At 35.9% G+C, this 27,061-nt stretch overlaps 3 protein-coding genes across 13 annotated transcripts in view; 2 read left to right on the top strand and 1 right to left on the bottom strand.

Annotated features, from left to right (window-relative positions):
- Cep290 (centrosomal protein 290) overlaps positions 1 to 15,808 on the top strand; it is a 76,606-nt gene extending 60,798 nt beyond the window's left edge. For all 5 annotated transcript variants that reach the window (XM_090328340.1, XM_090328341.1, XM_090328343.1 and 2 more), the window contains 8 exons: positions 409 to 573; positions 2,070 to 2,192; positions 4,208 to 4,380; positions 5,312 to 5,453; positions 7,448 to 7,521; positions 8,069 to 8,163; positions 13,758 to 13,837; positions 15,021 to 15,808. In XM_090328340.1, the coding sequence (XP_090184466.1) occupies positions 409 to 573; positions 2,070 to 2,192; positions 4,208 to 4,380; positions 5,312 to 5,453; positions 7,448 to 7,521; positions 8,069 to 8,163; positions 13,758 to 13,837; positions 15,021 to 15,248 (1,080 nt within the window). In that variant the 3' untranslated portion in view covers positions 15,249 to 15,808. The remainder of the gene's footprint in view (positions 1 to 408; positions 574 to 2,069; positions 2,193 to 4,207; positions 4,381 to 5,311; positions 5,454 to 7,447; positions 7,522 to 8,068; positions 8,164 to 13,757; positions 13,838 to 15,020) is intronic.
- The window catches only part of Rlig1 (RNA 5'-phosphate and 3'-OH ligase 1), a 12,300-nt gene continuing 1,034 nt past the window's right edge, over positions 15,796 to 27,061 (bottom strand). The window contains exons 1-7 of one of the 2 annotated variants that reach the window (XM_090328356.1): positions 25,175 to 25,264; positions 21,105 to 21,222; positions 18,637 to 18,732; positions 17,668 to 17,784; positions 16,971 to 17,168; positions 16,550 to 16,719; positions 15,796 to 16,004 (exon numbers count right to left, since the gene is read on the bottom strand). In XM_090328356.1, coding sequence (XP_090184482.1) covers positions 15,816 to 16,004; positions 16,550 to 16,719; positions 16,971 to 17,168; positions 17,668 to 17,784; positions 18,637 to 18,732; positions 21,105 to 21,222; positions 25,175 to 25,264 — 978 coding nt within the window. In that variant the 3' untranslated portion in view covers positions 15,796 to 15,815. Of the gene's footprint in view, positions 16,005 to 16,549; positions 16,720 to 16,970; positions 17,169 to 17,667; positions 17,785 to 18,636; positions 18,733 to 21,104; positions 21,223 to 25,174; positions 25,265 to 27,061 lie in introns of those variants that run through there. The other variant, XM_090328355.1, reaches the window with a different exon arrangement.
- Zc3h11d (zinc finger CCCH-type containing 11D) overlaps positions 25,252 to 27,061 on the top strand; it is a 24,481-nt gene continuing 22,671 nt past the window's right edge. Inside the window, exon 1 of one of the 6 annotated variants that reach the window (XM_090328346.1) lies at positions 25,252 to 25,506. In XM_090328346.1, coding sequence (XP_090184472.1) covers positions 25,312 to 25,506 — 195 coding nt within the window. In that variant the 5' untranslated portion in view covers positions 25,252 to 25,311. Of the gene's footprint in view, positions 25,512 to 26,417; positions 26,519 to 27,061 lie in introns of those variants that run through there. The other 5 variants (XM_090328348.1, XM_090328345.1, XM_090328347.1 and 2 more) reach the window with 5 other exon arrangements.

Here is a 27,061-nt window from a genome sequence, read left to right as displayed (position 1 = left end):
TTCAAATGTTGTAATTACAACTAAAGTACTCATGAGCTGGCTCAAGACACAATTTCTCTTTGATGAATTTACTCCATACAAGAAAACTGTAGAGTATTGGAGATAATACTAGCTAACTAGGATACTTGAACTGATTCCTTTGATTACATCAAGGTGTAAAGTAGTTAAAATGTTATTTATGAATTATATAACTTGAAGAATACCTTACCTTTGAGAATACCTTTGAGAAAGTGAGAATTAGAATTCATATCTCATAAGTTGGTTTAGAGTTGTATTTAATTAACATAGGCTTTGAAACAAAATATCAATTTTTGTAATAAGATTTTTCAATTAAAGAACCAGGTATTGGGTTCTTTAAGTTATATTTTGTTAAATATTCGATTAAGAAGTGTGTATATTCTCCTGCAGTCTGGTAGAAGTGGAAAAACAATCCCAGAATTAGAAAAAACCATTGGTTTAATGAAAAAAGTAGTTGAAAAAGTCCAAAGAGAAAATGAACAGTTGAAAAGAGCATCAGGAATACTTACCAGTGAAAAAATGACTAACATTGAAGGTGAAAATGAAAAATTAAAGGTAATTTTTAACTTGATCATATTTATGGGAATGTTTCCTATTGTATTTACTTGATTTAATTTAAATACTAGATTGGAACTCAGGGCTTTGTGTTTGTTATACAGTTGCTTGCCCTTTAAGCCACAGGCCCCAAGGCCTTTTTGGCTGTTATACAAGGTCTTGAACTTTTGCCTGACTCCCTTAAAACATAACCTTCTTTCTTTCTAGTACCTCCCATATAGCTTTGTTTACAGACAAGTATTATTACTATCTTTTTGCCTGTTCTGTCCTCAGTGACCCCTTCAGGTAGCTAAGCTTACGGGTTTATACTAGTATGCCTGGATTTCAGTTTTATTTATTTTAAAGGAAAAATGTAAATATACTTATATAAAATAGTTTCAGTGGAAACAAGATATATGTTACATCAACAGGAAAAACCTTATTGCAGAGAAAAGAGTGGTTTCAAAGCCAAACCAGGCAGGAAAGTCTGTAAGAACTCTGGGCCTGGGCGCTGTCCCTGAGCTGTTCAGCTCAAGGCTATTCCACTATCACACTACCACTTTGAGCCACACTTGTGGTTTTCTGATGGTTAATTGGAGTTAAAAGCCTCACAGACTTTTGTGCCTGTGTTGACTTCAAACCACAATCCTCAGATCTCAATCTCCTGAGTAGCTAGGATTACAGGCATGAATCAAGGGCACCCAGCTAGGTCTATTAGATTCTTCTCTCCAATCAACCAACAATAAAATGGAAGTGGAGGAGTGGCTGAAGTGCTGGTGTTCTAACCTTGAACACAAAAGTTCAAAGTTGAGTGATGATGCCCAGACACTGATCCTAAGCCTCAGTTACGAAAGAAAAGATAACAATTCTTATACCATGACATAGATTACCTGTACTTATTTTTCATTTTAGATTTTGGCCATACTGAGTTTTGAAGTCAGGACTAAACAGCTATTCTACCACTGACTGCATCATGCCTCTAGCACTTTCCTACTTTATTTTTCAGATAGAGTGTGCAATATTTGCCCAGAGCCTCAGGGATCTTCATATGTCTTCTACATAGTAGGGATCACAGCACATGCCGTTATACCCTACTTCTTGACTGCAATGGAGTCTCACAAAACTTTTCCCCTCTAAGATATCCTCCATTCATAGTCCTAAGCTCTACCTCCCACATAGTTGAGATAAGAGGTAGGAATCTCATGCCTAGCCTTGTATATATATTTTTAAACATACACATGCCCAAGAACACATCTTTGAGATTGAATTTGGTCCTATGATAGGGGTTGTGTTGCAGGGACTTTTGTGCAATTTTTAATTCTATAGCTTATTCTGACAAAGTCAAGGTCAGAAAGTTCTGTTCTTAGATAACCAGTAGTCCAGTAAAGACTTTAATCTATTAAATATGGCCTCTAAAGCCACCTGCAATTATTATGATCTTACAAATTTAGAAGGTCCTCTTCTATCTGATTTCATGATTTGAAAATAAATATAGTTTTTTTTTTTCCAATTACTAGGCTGAATTGGAAAAACTCAAAGTTCATCTCGGACGTCAGTTGAGTATAAACTATGAACACAAGAACAAAGGCACAGAGAAAATTGTTGCTGAAAATGAAAGGCTTCGTAAAGAACTTAAAAAAGTATGACTTATGACTAATCATTTCTATTTTTTTCTATGAGAATTTTTTTATTAAAGAATTTATTAACGTTGATTTTTACATCATATTTTAAATGACAAGTTTAACATACAAGTGTTCAAGGAGGGAATCTCTATTTACAATCACTGGATGATTTCTATTTTTATTAAGTAGTAGTAGATATTGTCAAACTGCTTAGAGTATCTATTCAAAATAGATAGACTTAGGAATTTTGTTTCTATGCCTGTCATTGTAATAATCTTTCCTCATGAAAGACACTGGTAATTAAAAGAAAAACAAAGAATCCTAAATTGAGAATCAGTGTAATGTAGAAGCTTCTTACACTGGATCCATTTCTTAGTTCTATTACTTATTAGTCATAGGAATTAGGGCAAGGTTTGTAATCTCTTTTTTTTTTTTTTTTTTGCCAGTCCTGGGCTTGAGCTCAGGGCCTGAGCACTGTCCTTGGACTTTCTCAAGGCTAGAGCTCTACCACTTGAGCCTCAGCACCACTTCTGGCTTTTTTCTATGTATGTGGTACCGAGGAATCGAACCCGGGTCTTCATGCATGCTAGGCAAGCACTTTAACCACTAGGCCAAACTCCCGGCCCCAAGGTTTGTAATCTCTTTCCTTGGTTCATTTATTGGGAATAAAAAATTTACCTGTCTCATAGTTAACTATATGGTATTGTGTACCTCTCAACTTAGCATTCATTTAGGAGGTAGAGAATCTTGAACTTAAGACCCGTTTTGATATGTACTGATTTCAAGGCCAGGATGTGCAGCCTAGTGGGACCCTGTACCCCCTCTCCCCCCAAAAAGAAAGAAAAAGTAGATATATAGGTATCTGTATATCTGTGGATAAATACATATCCATATGTAGATATCTGTAATCTATATATCCATATACATAGGTAAATAGATACCTATATATGTACTTACCTCAGCTGCTTCTCTGAGGCTTAATTTAAGTAAATTAATAGTTTATCATATAACTTAGAACAGTACCAGACTAATAATTGCTTTTGTTAAACAGCAAAATTCTTTTCAACATAAATGGCAAAATATATTACTTGCTTCAACTACATATTGCTGTTTATATTAATTATCTAGTGAATGGATTTAAATTAATATTTTCAAACTAATTTTAAGAATAGCTAAATATATTATGAGTTCAGAGTAATTCTGTTCTGTGTCTCGAACATGTTTAGTGGTGGAAATATGCTATATTTCTTACACAGGGTTTATAGCTACTTTTGTAGTGTTAGGAATTCAAAATAGAATATTTTAAGATGTAAAGCAACAAACTTGTACATTAAAAATATTACAGAGAAATAAACTTAAAGCAGCCACTAAAGTGGAATACTTATAAATGCATTTTTCTGACTTCATTTGCATGATCTTTTGTCCTAGCTATTTGATCAGGTTGTTTTAGAGAAGAACATTAAATTTTTTATTATACCTTTTTTTTTTTGCCAGTAGTGGGCTTGAGCTCAGGGCCTAAGCACTGTCCTTGGACTTTCTCAAGGCTAGAGCTCTACCGCTTGTGCCTCATCACCACTTTAGGCTTTTTTATATGTATGTGGTACCAAGGAATCGAACCCAGGTCTTTGGTCTTTGTGCATGCTAGGCAAGCACCCTACCATGAGGCCAAACTCGCGGCCCTATTTTTTATTTTAATTATTATTATTATTATTTTTTGCCAGTCCTGGGGACTGAACTCAGGGCCTGAATACTCTCCTTGGGCTTTCCTCAAGGGCGCTCTACCACTTGAGCCACAGCACCACTTTCCGTTTTTTGGTTTTTTTTTCTATGTATGTTGTACCAAGGAATTGAACCCAGGTCTTTGTGCATGCTAGGCAAACACTCTGCCACTAGACCAAACTCTGGACCCCTTATTGTACCTTTTAATCAGCATGTAGGACTCAGATTAATTTTTGTTTTCTGATTTGTAGTGATAATTTCAAATGCATTGTATTATGTTTTGTCATAATATGCTAATTAACGTGTACTGATAGGAAACTGAAGCTTCTGAGAAACTGCGGATAGAAAAGAATAATTTAGAGATATTAAATGAGAAGATGGCAGTTCAGCTAGAAGAGACTGGAAAGAAATTACAATTTGCAGAAAGTAGAGCTCCACAACTAGAAGGTGCTGACAGCAAGAGCTGGAAATCAATTGTTGTTACAAGGTAGGAATGAATAGTTTAAAACTTTATGTAGAGCTTCATCATTTCTGATTATGGTCATCATTGACTTTAAAGATGACCCTATGCTGTATTACCTATATTTCCCAAATAGAAGTTGTTTGCTTATATTATTATTATTATTATTATTATTATTATTATTATTATTATTATTATCTGCCAGTCTTGGGCTTGGGTTCAGGGCCTGAGCACTGTCCTTGGGTTTTCTCAAGGCCAGAGCTCTACCACTTGAGCCACAGCACCACTTCTGGCTTTTTTCTATGTATGTGGTACATAGAACTCGGTTTGTGCATGCTAGGCAAGCACTCTACCACTAGGCTAACCTCCTAGACCTATGTTTGCTTATTTTAGTATGATTCTTTCCATCATTGTCAAAACTATTTTTAAATGTGTGGTTAGTGTTGGTGGCAGGCCATAGTACAGAGCAGAGCTAGGGTTAAAGGCAAAGCCTTTGGGACTAGATATGCAACACAAGCAACCATTTAGCCTTGAGCTCAGTGCTGCTGTCTTTTCCCTCTCCTTCTGCATCCTGCCTCAGCTTCTTCGTTGTATTCACTTTTCACTCCAAGTATGAACCAGAAACAATTGGAGGTATGGAGGTGGTAGATTTAGGGAAATCTAGAAATCAAAAATCATGAGTCTTACCTGTCAAGAAATATCTCACCAGATGTGATGATACAGTTAACAAATTCAGGTGTCATTCTTTTTTATGATCTTGGGGAACAGGTAGATCTTCTATCTTAATTAGTGCACCTGTGATTTGACGATAATTATACTTTACTCTCTTCTTTTAATGCTAAAAGACTGACTAGGAAAAAAAGGATATTAAGATATTCCTCTTTTAACATGATAATTTGAGCTTTCAAATCATAGAAATTCCATGTCATGTCTATAATGTTCTTATTTATATTTTTAGAATGTATGAAACTAAGTTGAAAGAATTGGAAACTGATATTGCCAAAAAAAATCAAAGCATTACTGACCTTAAACAGCTTATAAGAGAGGCAACAGAAAGAGAGCAAAAAGTGAAGAAATATACTGAAGACCTTGAACAACAGGCATGTTAATATAATTTTTCTTTATAATGTGTCATACTTTGAGACATTCTTTGCTTTGTCTATGAAATGAAGTCCTAATTCCTCCACTAGAATGCCCACCTGAAGCCAAGAACTGTGGATCACCATTGACTTAATTCTCTCATTCTTCCTGTTTTCATTATTAAATTGCCTCAGCTGTATTTTCAAAATCTGTTCCACATCTGATTCTATCCCTAGCATTCCTATATGAGCCATTACCTCTGATCCAAATGGAGTAATGTCCTGATTCCTGTCCCATTCCTGCATCACATCACTTCTTCCAACACTAGTCTGTTCTCTATATGGTTGTCATATAATATTTGTAAAGCATAACAAAAATTATAGCAATCCAATTCTCAGAATCTTCAAATGGTTCTCTATCACCCTAGAATAGCACTTCATAATACAGTTCTGCCCAAGCCTGTAGATATGGACATGTTCTTAACACCCAATTTTCTCTCCGGGTTTTATCTATTACCACCTTTTGCATTTTTTTAGTGTTTAAGGCAAATTAATTTCAGTCATTTGAATAAACCACGCACTTAAGCTTCAAAGCTGTGTACTTGCTTCCTGAGTTTGGAATACTCCTCACTCAATAGTGTCACATCCCACTCTTGCACTTTATGCCTTGCTTAAATGGGGGCTTCTTGGGAAGATCTCTAGTCCACACAACTTTCCATCATCCTTGACCTCCTACACACTGGCACTGCTCTCACATCACATCTTCTTAAATCAAGTTAACATTGCCTGCCTTCTCTCACTGAAAATGTAAAGATCCCATAAGAAGGAATATAGTTATTTTGTATTTTCTTTTTTTTGCGGGGGGGGGTGGGGGGAGTAAAGCTCTTTTATTAAATCAGCAAATAGTTTAATCTGTACTCCATAAATTCTATTGTACATTTTTTTATTTTTTTTATTTTTATTTTTATTTTGCCAGTCCTGGGGCTTGAACTCAAGGCCTGAGCACTGTCCTTGGATTTTTTTTTTTTTCCCAGTCCTGGGCTTGGACTCGGGGCCTGAGCACTGTCCTTGGGTTCTTTTTCTCAAGGTTAGAGCACTACCACTTGAGTCTCAGCACCATTTCTGGCTTTTTTCTATGTATGTGGTACCGAGGAATCGAACCCGGGTCTTCATGTGTGCTAGGCAAGCACTCTACCACTAGGCCAAACTCACGGCCCCCTGGATTTTTTTTCTCAAGGCTAGATCCCTACAATTTGAGCCACAGCACCACTTCTGACTTTTTCTATGTATGTGGTACTGAGGAATCAAACCCTGGTCTTCATGCTTGCTAGGCAAGCACTCTACCAGTAGGCCAAACTCCCGGCCCTGTATTGTACTTTATGTCTTTACAAAATAGACGTGTAGATGTCAAACAGTTGTTTACGTTAAAAATGTAATTTTAGCAAAAAAATAAAATCAAAATGTTAATTTTGAAGTTAAGCATTTCAGAACAATATTTGCAATAACCTATATACAAGAGGTACTGGGTTCTAGTGGAATATTAGCATTCTGTGATAGAGTGGCTTCCTGCAACAGAAAATGATGAAATCAACTATATGACAGTATTTCTTTTTTATTTATTTATTTTTTACCAGTCCTTGGACTTTCTCAAGGCTAGAGCTCTACCACTTGAGCCTCAGCACCACTTCTGGCTTTTTTCTATGTATGTGGTGCTGAGGAATCGAACCCCGGTCTTCATGCATGCTAGGCAAGCACTTTAACCACTAGGCCAAACTCCCGGCCCCTATATGACAGTATTTCTTTAAGTCATTATTTCATGCTTTTGGAAACACAGATTTTAATAATATTATTATTTAATATTGGTGAATAGTTTTTTGAATACTTGTTAAGAATTTTGTTTGACTATTATTGCTTAATGTGATCATTGTTACAATTATTGTTATGATTTGTAAAATCCATTGTTTAAACTATTTCCATGCTAATCTTTATAGTCTGACTTTTTATTGTGTCCAAAGATTGAAATTCTCAAAAATGTTCCTGAAGGTGCTGAAACAGAACAAAGTCTTAAGCAGCAGCTACATGTTCTTAGGTATGATACATGTTCATGTGACTACTTTGCCTTTTTTTGCCCTTTTCATGAAGTTGATTAGTTTCATCTTTATGATGTCATTCACAATCTAGATACTGAGAAAGGGTAAACCCAATGCAATACAAGTTTCTAATTTTTAATTTAGTTTAAGTTTGGCTAACATGGAAAGAAAGAAACATTAGCCCTGTGGCAAATACTAAAAAGAGCAAAGAAATAATTCTCAACTTCCAGAAGTTTCTGTAGCTTACTCTTTTGGGAAATCTTATAAGAAAATGATTCCCAAGTCAAAAATATCAACTCAGTTATTTTTAAAAAAATGACTTTCGATTCTATTTTCTAATGGGAAGAGTTGCAGTTAACAGTGTTTTCCTTGTTAAATACTATATTTTTTAATACTTACAGTAGTTGCTTATAAGAAATGTGTACATTCAAAATAAAAACTCTGTGCTTTATTGCCAAAGGAAAAAAAGAAATGCTCATGTATTTTACAGAGCAATATCTGTATTACTTGTATTTCTGTTTTTAACAAGCTACCATTGTATTGTAGATTAGCAAATAGTCAGCTGGATAAAGAAAAGGCAGAATTAATTCATCAGATAGAAGTTAACAAGGAACAGAGTGGAACTGAAAGCACCATACCTGGTAATGTGTTTTATAAGACTTGTTAACTACCCCAAGTTTATTAAGAATTGCCATTTCTGTTTAGCTTTCTGATGATTGTTTTCTTATTCAATCAAATCCTTTATATGAAGTTATAGAACTGTTATCGCTCAATACTTTAAATACATTCCTAATCAACCCTTTGAGTTGTTTATACAAAGTAGCAAGTACATATGTTTTTCACCTTGTATCCCATCCACATTTTATAGATTTAATGACAGTATAGGGCTAAACAATACATACTAAATCTATTGCTTCTGATGTAAATAGGCTATTTTCTATCCCCCTAAAAAGGTTTTCCTAAATGTCATCTATTGCTGTTTTTATTGTTACTAATTTATAAAAACCTACAGCTAGTATTATCTAAATTATTTTTTCCCATTTAAAAAAAATCTGTCAGAAGCCGGCTCATGCCTGTAATTCTAACTATTCAGGAGGCTGAGATCTGAGGATCACGGTTCAAAGCCAGCCCAGGCACAAAAAGACCTGAGACTCATCTCCTATTAACCTCTAGAAAACGGGAAGTGGGGCTTGGCTCAAGGGTAGGGCTGTAGCCTTGAACTGAGGAGCTCAGGGACAGTGCCTAGGCCCAGAAGAGTTCAAGTCCAACGACTGACAAAAAAAAAAAAGACTAAAAACAAAAACAAAAAAACTACAAAAAAAGAAAAAAAAACTATTTGCTCCCATTCTTATTTTGACAGGAATCATTCTATTCTTATATGTGTGATTACATGCACACCTGTGCATATTCATCTATGTATTATGTATGTATGTATAGAATAATGTGTGTGTGTGTGTGTGTGTGTGTGTGTGTGTGTGTGTGTGTGTGTGTGTGTACATGGCTGCACCATTTTTTGCAGGGTCTGTTGCCAAATTTCTGAAACTCAAAGTCAACTTTCAAGGTGCTTTTTAAAAAAAGATATGTAATGAAAAATTTGAATATAACTCACATGTTTCCACTTAAGGCCCAACAAGGCAGTGCTTGACATTCTTAGTGCACTTTTTATAGCGATGATCCATAATGGGCACCACAGCATTGCAGTTACTGCATCTGGGGCCATTTGGAAGGGAGTGGAACTTGTTAATAGGACTATGTATACCATTTTTGAGCATTGTTTTTCATCTTATAATATAGAGACTATCAAGATGAGCTCTTTTTAAGATTTAAGAAGCCGGGTGTGGTGGCTCACACTTGTAATCCTAGCTACTCAGGAGTCTGAGATCTTAGGATCAAGGTTCAATGCCAGCCCAGGCACTACAGACCAAGACTCTTACCTCCAATAAACCACGAGGAAACTGCAAGTGGCGCTGTTGCTGAAGGGATAGGGCGGCAGTCCTGAGCCGAAGAGCTCAGAGCGAATTAACCAGGCCCAGAGTTCAAGCCATAGGACGCCAAAAAAAAAAAAAAAAAAAAAGAAAAGATTTAAGATAATTTGTGTGAGTTATGTTTATCTAGGGTATCACTCCCTATTTGTTTGATAATACCTGTTTGATAATTTCCTAATTGATTCTGCCAATATTATAGTATATAACTAGGGTAATACAATATATTATGTACGTAATGTGTAAATTATAAAATACAACTTATAGGATAAATCACAATATAAATTTATACCGTGTTATATAAATTATATAGTATGTATAGTAAATACATTACATGCACAAGTTTCTTTGCACATAAATTCATAGATATTTTCCAGGAGGATTGGACTCCTACCATACTTCTTCTAGTTTATCTGCTTTAGCCATTTATTGCATTGATATAACAGTGAAGCATTTGCCCTTAATAGTTTCAAGTTTCTCATATTAGAAAATATGAGAATTATGTTGTTACTTGATAGTTTGATGGAAGTGCCAAATTCTGCCCTACAGAATTAAAGCAATTTGTTGTGGAGCAATCTTTGACTATTTCATATACTCTTTTAGTATCCTATCATGTCATTCCAGTCTACTTCTAGTATGTTGGGTCATACTGAGATTTAACTGAGGGGTTCACATTGCTGGATGAGGTGCTCTTTCTCCAGCCTATTTTTGTACTGTTTAGTTTTGAGATAGAGTTTTGCCTTCTACCCAGACACTTACCTACACTACAATCTGCATATTTTAGGCTTCCCATCATATCTGGTATTACAGGTGCACACCACCACTCCTAATGTCTACTGTTGTGAGTATTAAAGACTTTTTGTCCCAAGCTGGTCTCGAACCAAGATACTCACACTTTTACAAAGCTCTGTATCCAGTCATGGATTGAGAAGACATGTAAAACTTTTCTGCTGGCCTTGAACCATAGTCCTCCCATTTTCAGCCTCCTAAGTAAGTGGATAAGAGCCACTAATACCCAGCTATGTTTTGTGGTACTTATGCTCTCATACATGCTAGACTAGTGTTCTACTACTTAAGCCATGCTCCTGGCAAATGCCAAGCCCCTTTGCTTGTATTTTTGCTTTTGAGATAGGCTCTAGCTAACATTGAACTCAGTTACATAGGTGATTCTTCTGCAGCTACCTCTCTAGATGGTATGATAGGCCTGCATGACCATATATGTGTGCTACTTTGTAAAATCATCCTTTATGTATACTTTAACTAGGCACAATGTTAAGTTCTTCATGAGCATTGTCTTTGATTCTAATAGTCCTATATGATGAATACTAAGCTGTCCCCAGATGAATATGTAATACATAAGTTGTCTCCAGCAAGCAGCTGATTGAAACTCAATTATATGAAATTGTGAAGCTCCTTCCCTTTCTCTGCTCAACCACTCTTCTACACTGCCTCTTTGTAGTTAAAAAATTAAAATTTATCCAGTAGCAATAATGTGTATAGTATTTGACAAGCTATTAAATACATATTAAAGCTGTTAATACTGGTCAAATTCCCTAGCTTTTCTAATCTTGTTTCTTTTTTTTTGTATTTTAATTTTTTTTATTGTCAGCATAATGTATAGACAGGTTACAGTTACATTGATACCCTGCTCATGTTCTTATCCCCATGTCCCTCCTCCCACCCCCTCCCCTCATCTTGTTTCTTCCCTTCCCTATCCTATTTCAAATAAACTTATATACAATATACCAAGTAACAAAGTCAGATACAGTAACAATATGATTAACTAAAGGGCAACAAAGGAGAGGAGGAAAAATATAGTACATTGAGAACAACAATCACACAAGATAAAGCTCTTATTTCCATATCCTAGAGATCCTTTCTTTTTTTTTTACAGATAATTTATTTTTATTTTTTATTAAAGAATTTATCAACATTGATTTTTCCATCATATTTCAAATGATGTGTTTAACAAACAAGTATTCAAAAAGAGAATCTCTATATACAATCACTGGCACTTAGATTTTAGAATATAAAATTAGACTGAGGGTTTGTATGTCATACATACATATTAATCTATGTAATAAAAGATTATGTCTATAGAGTCATAAGTTTTTTGTCTATGTAGTTGTGTTTATATTTCCAGTACCATGTTCATAGCATTGGGTATGCAACTACTGAGTTCTCTCTCTTGTACTGTTTGGATCTAATAGCCACATATTAAGGATACCATACACCTTTTGTTCCTTTGGTCTTGTCTCACTCAACATGATTAGCTCTAGATTCATCCATTTCCGCCTCTGCGTTCCGTCTGTGGGTGATCCACGGTGGTGGGGAGTCTTTCACTCCCTTGGGTCTCCGTGGCCGCCTGTGTTCGGCGTCTGGGTTCCGCTGCTTGCTTAATCTTGTTATTATTCTTTTCTGTTCCCAGTTACACTCAGGAAACAATTCCATAAGTACCTAATACTGATCTGAGACATGATATTTTTGCTTATTTTTTCCAAACTTTTAGCATTCAAAACAATTTACCTTCAGTTATACAAAATGACATGATACATTATATGTAGTGTTGTGTGTCCAGACATATGGAACAAAGGTGGCATTAAAACACAGTTTATTTCATTGTTTGTTCTTGCTATAAATTAGAAGTTTGTTAATTGGGGGGTGGGTGGGGGAGAATCCAATAAATGAAAACCTTTGTGCTATATTTGCACTTTATTTTTTGTCACATTATTTGTCCTGGGTGTTGTGCCCATAGAAAATAAAAACAAATGTGAACTTACCTATTGCTATGTTGGGGAATTTACCTGGTGTGCATTTCTTTTGCTGTACTTTTATGTCTGACAGACTTTACTGCCTAAAGGATTTTTCTCTAAGAGTCTGTATTATATTTTTTTAATTGACCATTTTTATTGTTTGTAGCCAGGAATTTTAAGATAAGTTATTAATATTTCCCCCCGGAAGTAACCCAATTACAAAATCTATATAAATATCACCAAGAGCTTAAAGAATTTGATTCAGAATCACAATTTTCTCAGCCTTACTAATATTTCTTCCAGATTTACCACTCTCCAGACAAAATTTTAGAAATTCCTGTAAAGTCTAATTTTAGTAAACTTTTCCCTGCGTATTGGTTTTGATAAGAGTTGTCTTTCCTCCTACTGATACATTCATAGAATACTCACTTTGAGAAATATTTATGTTACAACTGTAACTGTAGCCCCTCTTGACATCACCCTATGAACAAAATTTAATCTAAAAAACACTAATACTGCAACTTGAGCTCAGGGTCTGGCACTCTTGCTTTCGCATTTCTCTCAAGGCTGGCACTCCACCACTTCCATCAGGTCTACTTGCAGATATTTCCTCTTGAATGGAGATAAGAATCACCATGGCCGGATTGGAAGCACAAGCCTCCAATTTCAGACCCCAGAGGAGCTAGGACTCTATTAATTAGTTACTGTATCTGGCTTTCATTGACATTTTCAGGGTAGCTTTGCAGAATAGCAGATGCCTGCCTATAGAACTGGAATCATATTCTAGATTGGTCATTTTGTAAAAACCTCAGTCTCTAAGCTTCCTCATGTTTCACAGAATATTTGGTTGTTACTCTCATTAGCATCAAATGAAATACAATGAATTTAGAGAGTGAAGAATTATAAAGTACAAGTTAAAGGTAAATATATTGAAATTTACACAACTTGTTCATGGTTTCTTCGAAATCACATAAAACTTACGATATGGGAGAAGAAACACTTGGGTCCAAGCTCTCTTTCCATAGAAAGTTGTATAATATTTTAAAGACTTAAAAGTCGTTCAAATTAGACCACTATTTGTGTTTTTTTTCCTTCAAATTGCATCAGTATATTTCTTTTTTTAATATATTTTTATTGTAATTAATAGGAGGGTTACATGATATTTGCCAGATAAAGGGTGCCTTAATTCCCACACATTGATACCCTTTCACATGTCATGGTCCCCATTTCCCTTCCCCCCTCCCCCACCCCTCTTCTTGTCTGTATTATATTTTTAAAAATTAGCCTTATTTTATTCTTTAGTACCTATGAGATAACTTTTCTGGTTTTGCTTGCCATGGAATATTAAGAGGCTATATATCGGATTCATTGTCTGAAACAGTGACTATGCCAAGGCTGTAGACATAAATTTTGTGCTTATGCTTTGAAACAGAAACTTTTATCTTGAAATTATTCAGAGTGAGAAAAATCTCAGTTTAATTTTGGCAATGTTTTTGACAGGTGCTGATCAACTAAAAGAAGAAATAAAAGATCTAGAGACACAGCTTAAAGTGTCAGCTCTAGAAAAGCAACATTTGAAGGTAATTATTTGTACATTCAATTGTATTTATTTACTGAAAACAGTTGTGGCAAACTTTTTTAATAGATGATAGGTTTATTCAAATTCAGATCTCTATACATAGAAAATATTCTCCCTTCCCTTCCTTTTCCCTTTCATTTCCTCCTTTCCACCTCTTCCCCCTCTCGCTTTCCCCCTTCCCCCTCTCCTCTCCCCTCCCCCTTCTTTCCCTTCCTTCCTTTCTTTCTTTCCTTCTTTTTTTCTGGAATTTTTTTTTTTTGCCAGTCGTGGGCTTGAGCTCAGGGCCTGAGCACTGTCCTTGGATTTTCTCAAGGTTAGAGCTCTACCATTTGAGCCTCAGCACCATTTCTGGCTTTTTTCTATGTATGTGGTACCGAAGAATCGAACCCAGGTCTTCCTGCATGCTAGGCAAGCATTCTACTACTAGGCCAAACTCCCAACCCCTGGAAAAATATTTTTATGATCAATATCTTTTGACTTTCAGGTAAATATCCTAAAAATATATAGATTTACATTTTTATGTAGAATAATTTTAGCTTAATATTATGAAGGCTGTTATGTTCATTTATAAGCTTCTTAAATAAGACCTAAAAAAAAATTCTGACAAGACAAAATAGGATTCAAGAGTAAATTTATTAATTAACAAATATACTTCTTTACAAGTTTTTAAATATTTTCTGAATATAAATGTAGGATTATATTGGGAACAATGTAACCAGATGCCTAGTTTAGTCAGGCGAAAGTCTCGGGGGTTTTCTGATGATGTGTATATGTATGTGTGTATTAATAAAAAGTTGGTCATAATTCATTAAGTATTAACTGTTTAGAAAGAAAATATAAATGAAGGCATAATGAAAAAAGTATTGAAGAGAATAACTACAGGGTTATAAACATCACCTTGATTTTCTCTTTCATAGCACCTGATATGCTTATCATAATCTAGGATTAAATTTTTTAAAGACTAGAACAGAACTTACAGAATGAATCATTTTATTAGGCAGTTAAAAGGTTTATTTATACTGTGCAGTGGGATAATATTAACAGATAATATTAACAGAAAATACTTATGTATGTCTGTAGTCATAAATTAATTTGGCTTATATGTTTATAACTATACCTATTCAGTTACCATCTAAAGAATGTATTCCTATATGTGAGTTTTAAAGTATATATGTTCCTATTAGGATGAAATAAAAAAGCTCAAAAAAGAATTGGAAAATTTCGATCCTTCATTCTTTGAAGAAATTGAAGATCTGAAATATAATTATAAGGAAGAAGTGAAAAAAAATATTCTCTTAGAAGAAAAGTTAAAAAAACTTTCTGCACAATGTGGAGTTGAATTATCTAGCCCTCTTGATGCTTCAGAACAATCTGAAGGTGAAGAAGGTCCTGACAATTTTCCTATGTATTAAGGTTCATATATAAGTAGTTTCATTTTTTGTTTTATAAGTTAAAACTGAGACTGGAAATCAGGTTTCTGAACAAGAGAACTTCCTTCTTGACTTAAAGGGAATTTTAGTAAATAGAATTAAAAAATTTGAAGACTTCAGAATAAGTTATAGCCATAAAATAGGCAATAAACTATGCAAATTTGTCTACATTCATAATGTCTTAGGTTTTTAAAGTATGAGGATAAACTATTTTGACATTTACAATTGAAGTTTTACATATTCTTAATTTATGTATATGTTAACATTCTCAGACCCTACCTATAATAAAATATAGATACATTGATATTTGTATACATTAAATTAGAAGGTTAAGCTTTTGCACAAATTTACTGATTATTATATTTTTCTGTATAGAAGTTAAAATTAATAGGTGGATTTAAATAAATATTTGAATAGGTAACTTCTTTCAATGGTAGAAGATCTTTATGCTTCCCAGAAAGATAGGAATTCTGAAGTATTTTTTGCCTTTGTAAACATAGCACAATATTCAAGATCCAAATACAAAGTTAATTTTCATCGTATTTCCATTTATGTGTCGAGTATTACATCTTTGAGCCTACCAAATTTCTGTTTATCTATTTTTGAAAGTTGATTGAACAGACATTTGGTATCAAAAATATAGTGATATTTGTTCAGGTTCATGTTGACAATAACTGGTTTTGCATTCATGTAAGTCTCAGAAATTGGCCAGCATAACCCAAGGTGATGGCGATGAACCTAGAAAAAAGAAAGGTTTTAGCTTTGACCTTCATCTATAACTATCATTATTTGCTTAGAAATTACTCATTCTGGGTACCTACTATCTACCATACACTGTAATGGGTCCACTTTTCTTCTGTCACATTATAGGAGATATTAACAGCTACAGAACTTCTCAGAGAATACTATAACACAAATTTCTAAGAAGGGGAATATGTGGCATTACTTGTAATTCTGTCCACCAAATCATCACTAAATGACACTATTTTAGCATAAAAGATTGATAGCATATAAAACTAGATATGCTGGCATTGCTGTAACTTGAGACACTGAGGAATGGGAATCTAGAGACACATAGTGAAGCTCTGTCTCAACAAAAAAAGAAAAGAAAAAGCAGGGGAGGAAAAGGAGGAAGAGGGGAAATGTGGTAGTACCTAAAATAAGGGAATTAGATTTCCTTATTTTAAGTCAAAATTGCTACAATTTGTTCAGAGAATTTGTGCACCATTCCTTTTATGTTCAAATGACAACATACCCAAGTAAAAGCAATCTTTTGCCATTACCTTAATTAAACAGCCATTAGTGCAGTGCCATACAATTCCTTCAATTTTACCCTCTCTGGAACCTTCAAACCAGGACAAGAGGTCATTGTGATTCAGTGCAGGCAGATCTCTTATTTGAAATGCTCCATGTGGTATAAGGAAGTGCACTGGATGTTTCTTGCTTCCTAATCCTAAATAGTAAAATTTGTGATTAGCTATATTTATTCAAAACATTTAGAAATACAGTTTGCAGAAAGTTTCATCGGCTTTTTTGGAAGAGAGAATAATCCAGCACATGTAGTCCTGTTTTCATTCCAAAGTGACACAATTTCATTCCTAGGACACAATATTGTTAGGCATTTCTTTAGGGGGTGGTATGTGGTTTTTAAGCTGACTTTATGAATCAGCTTTTATAACTGAACGAGGAAAAGGCTTCACTCACCATATGGGTTTCCATTCACATTTGTTCCTATAAGCTCCAGGGTTTGCTCTAAGAGATCTGACAGTGGCACTGTACTTATTTCCAAAAGTTCAGGCTCATCAGGAGGATGCCTTAGGACCAGGGCAACTTCAACTTCATAATTAACCACAGAGGAATGCCAGCAATACTGTTTGCTATTTTTCTCTACGGGTACCCAACCTATATTAAAAGGAAAAAAAATATATTATTATGTAAGTTTTACTTAACTTGAAAATATAGGTAAATTTTTGTTGTAAATCTTGCATGTTTTTTGTATCTCCTAGCTTACACTTTTTAAAATCAGCAGCAGGAAAGTTAATGCTTTTATTACACTTATTTTCAGTCACAAAGCGTTCTTATATTATTATTATTGTGTTGGGAATTAACCTGATCATTATTCCCCTGCGAAGTGTTCAACAATCTTAGAGAATTTTTCCATAGTTCAGTAAAAATTGAGCACCATTCTAAGACACAGAATTAGGTTTTTTATGAATCAGGTTTTCTCTCTAGCTTCTGTTTCACGTAAATAGATTTTACCTAACATTAAGACAGAAATTTTACATCGTGCATATACATAAAATAAAGACCCAAATTAAATTAAATTCATCAGTTTCTCATCATTTGGAACCTTTATTCTTTATACTGCTAAAATTGCATTTGAGAAGAGATTTCATGATACCAGGAATGTGTCCATTTTCATCAGGCACCAGATTCCCATTCAGCTGTTCTATTTCCTTTGCAGGAATCCAGCACTCTGGAACAGGTTTGAAATCCTCTTCCACATTCCAAAGAAATTCTAGAAAGAGAAAATTTTACTCATGGCAGTATTCAAAAAATACAAAAGACTGAACAGATACAGACACAAAGTGAAAGCAGTCAGTGAAACCTCTGTATCAGATATAACACAAATATCTTACGTTCTCACTACTAGGTGCCTGATTACATAGTGTTGAGAGTGCTGCCATTTAAAATTTCCTGTTAAATACACCACCACTTGTATTCAATACAGTCTAACCGAAGTGGTCAGTGTTTCATTATGTCTTAAGTTTATCCTGAATTAGCAATGAACTACAAATCATATATATGTATGTTTATATAGATACACTTATAAATATATAGAGATAATGTGATTATATATAAACTATGTATAACAGACATCTTAATGTAGAAATTAAAATTACTAATTCAACTAGGTGGCTCACAACTGTAGTACTAGTTACTAAAAAGGCTGAGATATGAGGATCAGTATTCAAATACAAAAAAAAAAAATACCAGCAAAAGCCTGGCTTTAATAGTAGAGCACCAGACCATGAGTGAAAAGGTAGAGTGAGATCACAAGGTCCTGTGTTTAAATCCCCCAAAATACTAACTTCCTTTGAAATTTAAGTTGTTCGATTGTCTCTTACTCTAAATCAGGACACATCTATTTATAATATATGTTTTAACAAAACAGATTCATACTTTAACAGTCCCAGAAATGTTAAAGCATTTTAAGATATTTTTAAGAATACTCATATATAAAACTATTCAATCACCCATCTTTATTACATGGTTATTAAAAGGATAGAATGTACAGAAATACCATAGCAATAGATTAAACACACATTTTAGCTAGCATTTTGAAAAAGTTAAAGTAATAGCCACTAACCTTTTGTGTTCTCTTTGGAATGTAGAAAGTTTTTAAATCGTTTTTCAGCTTGTTTGTTGGGTTTTCTATCTAGTCGAGCCCAAAGGTATGGCTTACCTAAAAAAGTAAAAGGAGAAGGAAAGTATAAGATGCAAACAAAGTTCATATCAAGAGACTTTGAATATTCCAACAAACAATATTTATCTCTCTAAGAGAAACAGTCATAGAAGAGAAAGGGAAACGGAGTCCAGGTTACGCAGCACCTATCCATACCTAGTATTATGAGAAGAATTACTTCGTTGAATGATAAGGATGAGATAGAAAGTTAAAACACGATCCTTCCATAAGAGCATTCAATGTTTGTTTTACTAAATATCTTACGTGAGTAGAGGAAGCATCTTCTACCCAAAATGAGAGTTAATTCTGGCAAATCAGAAATCAGGCTGACCTGGCTTGATGCACTGTTGGTGGGAATGTAAAACAGTGTAACTAACCACTATGGAAAATACTATGTCAATTCCTCAAAAATATCTGACCCATTCTGGATTTCAACCAGAAAAGATGAAAGCAGCAGCGCTTTAGGAGTTACTCAATGCCCCAGTTCACCTCAGCATCTCACAATCCCACAAGATAGGAACCATCCAAATGCCCATCTTTAGTGAGTGGAAATAGTGTAAGAATATGCAGACATTAAGAGGAATGAAATTCTGATATTAACAGTGATAAGCCTGAAAACATTATGCTCAAAATAAATGTTCAAAATAAATGCTTTTAAGTGGAAAGAAATCCGATTACAGAGACAGGAAAAGATGGGGAGGAGTAGATAGGAATAGATTGCAACCAGTGGTTACAATTTTAGTTTTCAAAAAGAGGAGTAATAAGCTGGTACCAATGGTTCACCCCTATAATCCTAGCTATTTAGGAGGCTGAACTCTGACGATCAGGGTTCAAATCCAGCCTGGTCCAGAACATCTGTGAGATTCATTATTTCCATATCATCATCAAGCTAGAAGTGGTGCCGAGGCTCAAGTGGTAAGAGCATCAGTCTTGAGCCAAAAAACAAAAACAACAATGAAGTAAAAAGTCAAAGCCGCTGGCTGCCAGAGGTTTACACTTGTAATCCTAGCTACTCAGGAGGCTGAGACCTAAGGGTACCTGTTCAAAGCTAGCCCAGGCACAAAAGTCTGAGACGCTTATCTCCAATTAATCACCAGAAAAAACAGAAGTGGGCACTGTGGTCCAAAGAGGTAGAATGCTAGCCTTGAGGAAAAGAGCTTAGGGACAGTGCTCAAGCCCTGAGATGAAGCCTCATGACCCCGACACCTCCCCTTCCGCCCCCCACACAAACTCAAAGCCCTGAGTTCAAGCCCAAGTACCAACACCAAATATTAGAAATACAGACTTGAAGACTGATGGTTGTAAATCATATCACACCACCACTGAATTGTATATGATCTTGAAAATGACAAAAGATGTAGCTGAGGGCTAATGGCATACATCTGTAATGCTAGCCACTTGAGAGGCTATGATTGGGAGTCAACACAGTTTGAGACCAGTCTGGCATATAGACAAAAACCCCCTTCTTTAACAATAGCCGGACAGAGAAGGGCTACATGGCAGGCTGAGATTCAGGAAGATTTCAGTTCCAGACCTGTCTATGCAGAAAAGTTCACCCAATTCGATCTTAAAGAAGCTGGACATGGTAGTGTGCAACTGTTTTCCTGGTTATGACCGGAAGTCTAAATTAGGAAGATCACAGTTCAGACATGTGCCTGAAACCCTGTAGGCCAAATTCAAACCTGAGTTTATAAACCCAGTATCACCAAAAACCAAAATCATTAAGATGGTAAAGTTTGCTGTGTATATTCTACTAAAGTATTTTTTTATAAAACATCTGAGAAGACATTTTCTGATACAAAGAATATGTCCAGATGCTTATTCAACTGTTCTATTTCTAATTGAGAGGTAATGTCACTGTCCAGATGTAATCACAAAGCATATTTCTTCCTCTTTTCAGTGTATTTTTTAATACAAAACAATTTTTTGACCTATCTTTTTTAATGCACATTCAAATGAAATTAAGAGACCTGTCTAATAGAAGTTAGAAACAGGACTGAGATTATGCAAATAAGCTTCAGAGTCAGGCAAGCATAGATTCCATGAATTACACAGCCATTCATTACTTACATGATGTTGCACAAAATATTTAGTTGGAACTCCATTTCCTATCTGTGACATGGAAAAGCTTCTTGTGCAGTTAGAGAAGACATATGAAAAGGATTTATCATACTTCCTGTCATTAATAGATAAACCTTACCTTTCTTCCTCCAAGAGAAAACCACAATGATGTAATTGTGACCTTTTTTTTTACTCCTGAAGTTTCCAAAGTTTTACGAAAAACAAATGCCCAATTTCAGACATATACAGCTTGTAAAATCACTAAGAAAAATAAGTAGTACTTATAAGCAAACATTGTAGTGTTATTTTACCTTTGTAGGTAGTAACATAACAACATGTTCCATCCACTTTTTCTGTTGGAATTGCACTGTGTATATCTGCATCTAATGCCTTGTGACTTAGAGTTTCAGTTGCCAAAACTTTAAATGGCTTAAAAAAGAAAAAGAAACTGGTTTAAGATAGACAGTCTGTCTTTGCACACGTATTCACCTACATTGTTCTGAATTTCAGTACTTCTAAAAGATAACCTGCTGTACATCTTCTAAGAATTCAAAAGTACTGTTTCCTGTATGTCTCCTCTTTGTATATTATCACCAGAAACCTGGTCTTCCACATAGACTAATTGCATTTCTTCATCCACCATGATTACCTAACACCAGGAACCTTGTCTAGTACCATGCTGTACTGTTTGATGCACACAGTCATAAAACTTAGTGATCATTCATTAAACAGATTAAGTACTGCTCTCAACTCTGGAAGTATAGAAAGGAGCAACAATGTACCCACTTTTAATGAGACTGTACTTTAGAGGGATACAATAGAAGTAAAAGACATAGTACAATGTTATGTATGATAAGCCTACAGGGAAAAAATCTGGTAAAGAAAAGACAGGGATGGCATGCTATTTTACATATGGTTGACAGAGAAGTCCCTCCAGAAGAACATTTGAGCAGCTTTGAAGTAGAGATAATATACAATGTATAAAAATGTGAGAAAAGAAAGCCTGAAGTGAGGAGGTTCAACTCCTGTTTGAAGAATGCAAGGCAGCCATTGTGTTTGGAACTGAGTGAGGGTAAAACCAGATCATTTAAGTAATACCATGGGTGGCTCTTGTGGCTTAACAAAAATATATTTAACAATTTTAGCATTTCAAGAATAAATCTGGTAAGTACATAAAGTCCTTGTCACTCTTTTTTTTTTTTTTTGGTGGGGGGGGGCAGTCTTGGGCTTGAGCTCAGGCCTGAGCACTGTCCTTGTACTTTCTCAAGGCTACAGCTCTACCACTTGAGCCACAGCACCATTTCTGGCTTTTTTCTATGTATGTGGTACCGAGGAATCAAACCCAGGTCTTCGTACATACTAGGCAAGCACTCTACCATTAGGCCAAACTTTCAGCCCCCCTTGTCACTTTTATAAATGCCCGTATTTTTGTTACATACTTCTTTTCAAATAAGACTTAGTTGGGCATTGTCTTCCTTCCTGAGGATACATTTTCAGGGAACAAAGATGGTAGAGTGAAGATGGATTAGTTATTGCTTGTGTTTTTTAACTTTGTTTCTTGCAAAGTTAAAATCTATAATCTGACTAGAAAATGGTACAGTTAGAACATGTAAAAATGTAATAAGAAATCCATAATCTCATCTCTGAGACCTAATCACAAAGAATCTCTTGGAATAAGTCTCTTTTTCAGTGCTTTTTTTCTCAACATAACTACTACCAATATCTATTCTGTACAGAGCCATCCCTTAAAAAGCCAAAATTAAAATACTTTCTGGATTACGTGTATCATATGCTTTTCCTCTCAACTGCCTGATAAAATGATGCTGTTTTCTTTACATACTATTTCATATCCAATAAACTATGATTGCTTTTGCATTTATACCTAAATATAGAGCACAGACTTTAAAATCACCTTAAGTCCCAGAACAAGTTTGGCTTTGATTCGGTATTTTTTACTTCTAAAAATAGTTAGGTTCATTAGGAAGTTGAAGAAAAAAAAAACTTGGAAAACATACCATCCACCGGCATCAGGGAATATTAAACTGATGTTTGTTATCATTAACAGTAAATTCTTGAATATACATTCTAGTACTACAAACCTAAATTTTTGAGCTGTATCAACTGCAGTGGTTCACATGTATTTTTGTTTACCTTCAAAACATTCAAGACAATAAAAAATATGCCTCTCTAAAACAAATCTACATGAAGCTTCACTTTGACACATAGTCTAGAGCATACAAGTCTTTTACTTTGAGTGCTGTATTCAAAAGTCCAACTATAATGTCAATCCTGAAGTCAACAAATTTTGAGTATTCTGTGAAATGCATCCTCTCAGGCAACATAGGTGGAGTACAAAAGAGCAAGACTCCCTGGTACTGCTCAGGTGATCCCTCAGAGAACTTCCATCCATTACTCCTCAACAGGGACCAAGGTGGTCCACTAGGCCTTCTTACTCTACCATTTGATACCATTTCTGTTCTATTCTTTGCTCAATGAGTTCTCAATGATTTTGTTTTACTCTTGTTTAGGTTCCTGTTTTCACTGTTAAAATTACCAAGAATAACTGCCTTTCATTGTTCCTTAGGTTTGGTATGAGAATTTTCAATTCTTTCATCTTTATAAAACTTAGGAAGTTCCTTTAACGCATCAGTGATGAAAGAAAAAAGAACATTTCCTAACATTCCTGTCAATTTCTTTTTTTTTTTCAGAATTCTCGTTTCTGAGAAATGCTATTCTTTTCTAGTCTGAAGTAACAGTGGCTTTATATAAAGTATAAGATGAATAAAGTGGAAGCACTATTTCAAACAGAACCAGATATGCTAGGAAACTTGCCCCACTGTAGTACTGACTTACTACTTTTAAGATACACCTGAATGGGGATTTATTGTTCACCTCCGACACTAGTATTAGGGAATATTCTCTGTTGACAAAATAGAGGTCTGGACCAATGGCATATATCTATATGAATTAATAAAAGGTCCTATGAAGGAGATGATTATGGACATAGAATTCTTGATGAGTATAAGAGTTTCTTCCTTAATTATTTACCAGCCTTTGCTACCAACATAACCAAAAAACAATGAGTGGTACAGGAAATTCTCTTCCTGACATGGAAGACGTAGACTATTACTAGAAAAGCAAGGCATGCAGGGATGAAAAAGAACAGGTAGTATCAAGTGAGTCCTCTAAAATTTCTGGATAGGGGAAGCCATTGGGCTAACTGGGGAAGCCATAAGCGACATTAATCACAAGCTTTTATGGAGGTCTGACTGGGAAAAAACAACAACAAAAAAACTTGGTCAAAATATAATACACACAGCACTGCAGATGGTATTATACAGGATAAAATAAGTTAGAGGGTAGACTCAACCTAGTCCTTAATAAGAATTTGAACACTATGCTAGTACAACACTGTAAGCCATCCCTCCCTGCAGAGAGGTAAGCATTGTTTATTCTTCCTAGCTCAGAGAACTTTAAACACAGTAATATCCACCCTCAACATCATGGGAAGCCATGGCTTAGGTTTGTTCTGGCTTTTTTTTTTTTAATAGCTATGGGGTTTTTACTAGGAAAGAACATGATATTCCTTCTGGGTGGCAAGAAGTGCAATAAGTAGTCATAAAAGAGGAAGAGCTACTAATGACATAGCAGTGGAAAGATCAGATGCTGAAAGTAAAAATATGAAGGTAAAACGGAAAGCCAGCATGAAATGATTCCAGGATTCATTCTTTGATGAAGGGAGTAAAAGCTGGGAGTAAAACAACAGCAACAACAACAACAACACACACACAGCACTTTCTGCCTTGCAGGCCCATTTAGTCTAAGGGACAGGAATGCCAGTGGTAATGGTGAAACCGGTGGGATTGATTTTTTTTTAAAATGCACATGGGGGTGTTTTTCACACCTAGGTTTCGGTATGTCCATAGTGTGTCAAGGGTGGAGGGAGGCGAAGAGAAAACTAGGACAGGGAAACATCAAACTTGGAAGCGTGGGATCCCCGGTGAGGTGAGGAGGCAAGCTGTCAAGAACTAGATGAGTGCGTGGGTTACAGGCGGTCTAGAGAGTCTCCAAGTCGCCGGTTGCCGTCTGACTATATATCCTAAGAGCTGCACCCGGGGAGAGAAAGTCATCGCGGAAGACAGACCTTGTTTGGGGCATGGGCTTTCAGGTTCGCTGCAAATGGGCAGGAAAAAACCAAAAAAGATCCCTGAGCCCCCCCCCCCACTGCACCCACTCCCCCCCACACCCCTCACGCTCCCTTCTTTACACCTAAGCAACAAGAACGAGGAGCTCAGGGCACGGGAGCCTGGGCAAACCCAGCCCGGCCTGGCCCAGTGGGGTTCAAAAGGCGCCCGGAGCCCCCGCGGGACTCGCTCGGTACCTGGTGCTCCCTTTTGGCCGAGGGCTCGTCTGTCACCTCCGTCACAAACACACAAGGCATTTTCCGCTGCACCGAGCCCAAGCGTCGCATCGTGGACCCAAACAGACAGCGCTCACGGTGAGCGGCTAGGACGGAAGATGAGCCGCAGTCCGGGGCCTGGAGGAAAACGCGCGGCTGGCGGCAACCAGAGCGCCCAGAGCAAGGGTCTTCAACCAGAGGTTCCAGGCACAGAGAATGACTTTCTCCAGGGCCAACCACGAGCGAGGGGCGGGGACGCCGAGCCGGAAACGGCCTCCTGGCCGCGGAGCTTTGTGGGAGTTGTAGTTCAAAGCGTGAGGTGCCAATGCCTGCATTCCTAAGAAACTTGCCTCTCCTCTTTCTCCTCTGGGGTTTGAAGACCTAGAAACAGCCAAGATCTGTTTCTGGTTGCATGTATCATCTGTTACCCAATAGTAACCGACTGATGATACAGCGGTTAACCCGTAGTAACCGATGATAGTTTTTGAAAATGCCAACTTGTAAGCGATGAAACACTTTAGACAGAGATCTGACCAAGCCTTTCAGAAATAATGGTAGAGGTATTTCCTGGTCCCAAGAAAGAAAACAAATAAAGCAACAAGGGGATTCCCTGGAAGAATGTTAGAAAATGCTACAATGGACACCAGAGAGAAAAATAAAATTTATCCTATGGTATAATTTAAGTGCTTAATAATAATGGATAGGCCCTCATATCTAGTAGACATCAAACTAAAGTTGTAAAGGGATTTTGACTTTTAACATGTCACCTGCTGGGAGGGAAGCCTAAATTTCATTTCTATAATTGTGCTGTCACCATAGATCCAGCAGTCAGACAGGTACACTTGAAGGTATCTATATATTCATAATTTTTCATAGAAAAACACATACCGCATCGAATTTTAGCCCCTTCCCTCCTTAAAAACTCCCCATAATTCTTGCTGTGTCATGTTTGAACCTGAAACTTCTAAGCATTTTAGAGGCAAGCATCAGTAATTTCTTTGCTTCTCAGAAGAATCCCCCAAACCAGCTTGCTTCAAGTGTATCAAAGCAGCAAGAATTACTTTTATTACTATTAACTGTCATTTCTCAAACTGTCACAGAATTTTCTAGGTCCAGTATTCTATCAGTTCTCAGAAAAGGGAATCTCAACAGTCGACTTGCATTTTGAAACGAAAGTAGTAAGGCTAATTATCTATCTCAGAAATCACTCTTTCCTATATTTCAGTGTCTTCACTTCCTGGAATTTCTTAGAAGAAACAAGATTCCAAACCAGGGGAAAGCCACAGAATAGATTCACAGTTGTAAACCACACTCCTAGTCTGAGAGGTGGCAGCCATCATTTTTACCTGATTCTCATGAATTCCTGAAGATCTTATTGGCCACTGTACTTAAAGTGATGTTACAGGATTATTACAAGTTGGAAGAAAGACTTTATTCTCTGATAATGTTTAGTGTTCTACCATATACCAAGAAGAAAAAGAAATGGGGGACTGCTTTGGCCAAGATAAAATAATTTTAGACCTGTTCCCAACTGTGGAGCCAAATTTCCTATCAGTTTCTTACAAAGTAAAAATTATCATAGCTAGAATGATAGATATACCATAAAAGACTATTTCACAAAAGAAAACTGCAGTAGAATTCACAACAGGAAAAATAGACCTAAAGTGAAAACAAGAAAGAAAAAGGAAAAAGAGAAAAGAAGTTCCACATTCATAGAAAATTGATCTAAAGTCAGACTACTGAAATATCTCCCTAGAGATGTTTCTCCCAGTAGTCTGTTTACTTATAAGAGGTACTTTGTTGGTACATAGAAGACAGGGAAAATATCAGGATGGGTTTTTCTATATGCTTTTTTAAATCTTATTTCAT

The sequence above is a fragment of the Megascapheus bottae genome, chromosome 2, assembly GCF_031878675.1.
Source record: "Megascapheus bottae isolate mThoBot1 chromosome 2, mThoBot2.hap1, whole genome shotgun sequence".
In the NCBI taxonomy this organism is placed as follows: Eukaryota; Metazoa; Chordata; class Mammalia; order Rodentia; family Geomyidae; genus Megascapheus; species Megascapheus bottae.
This window is presented reverse-complemented; position numbering and strand designations above follow the sequence as displayed.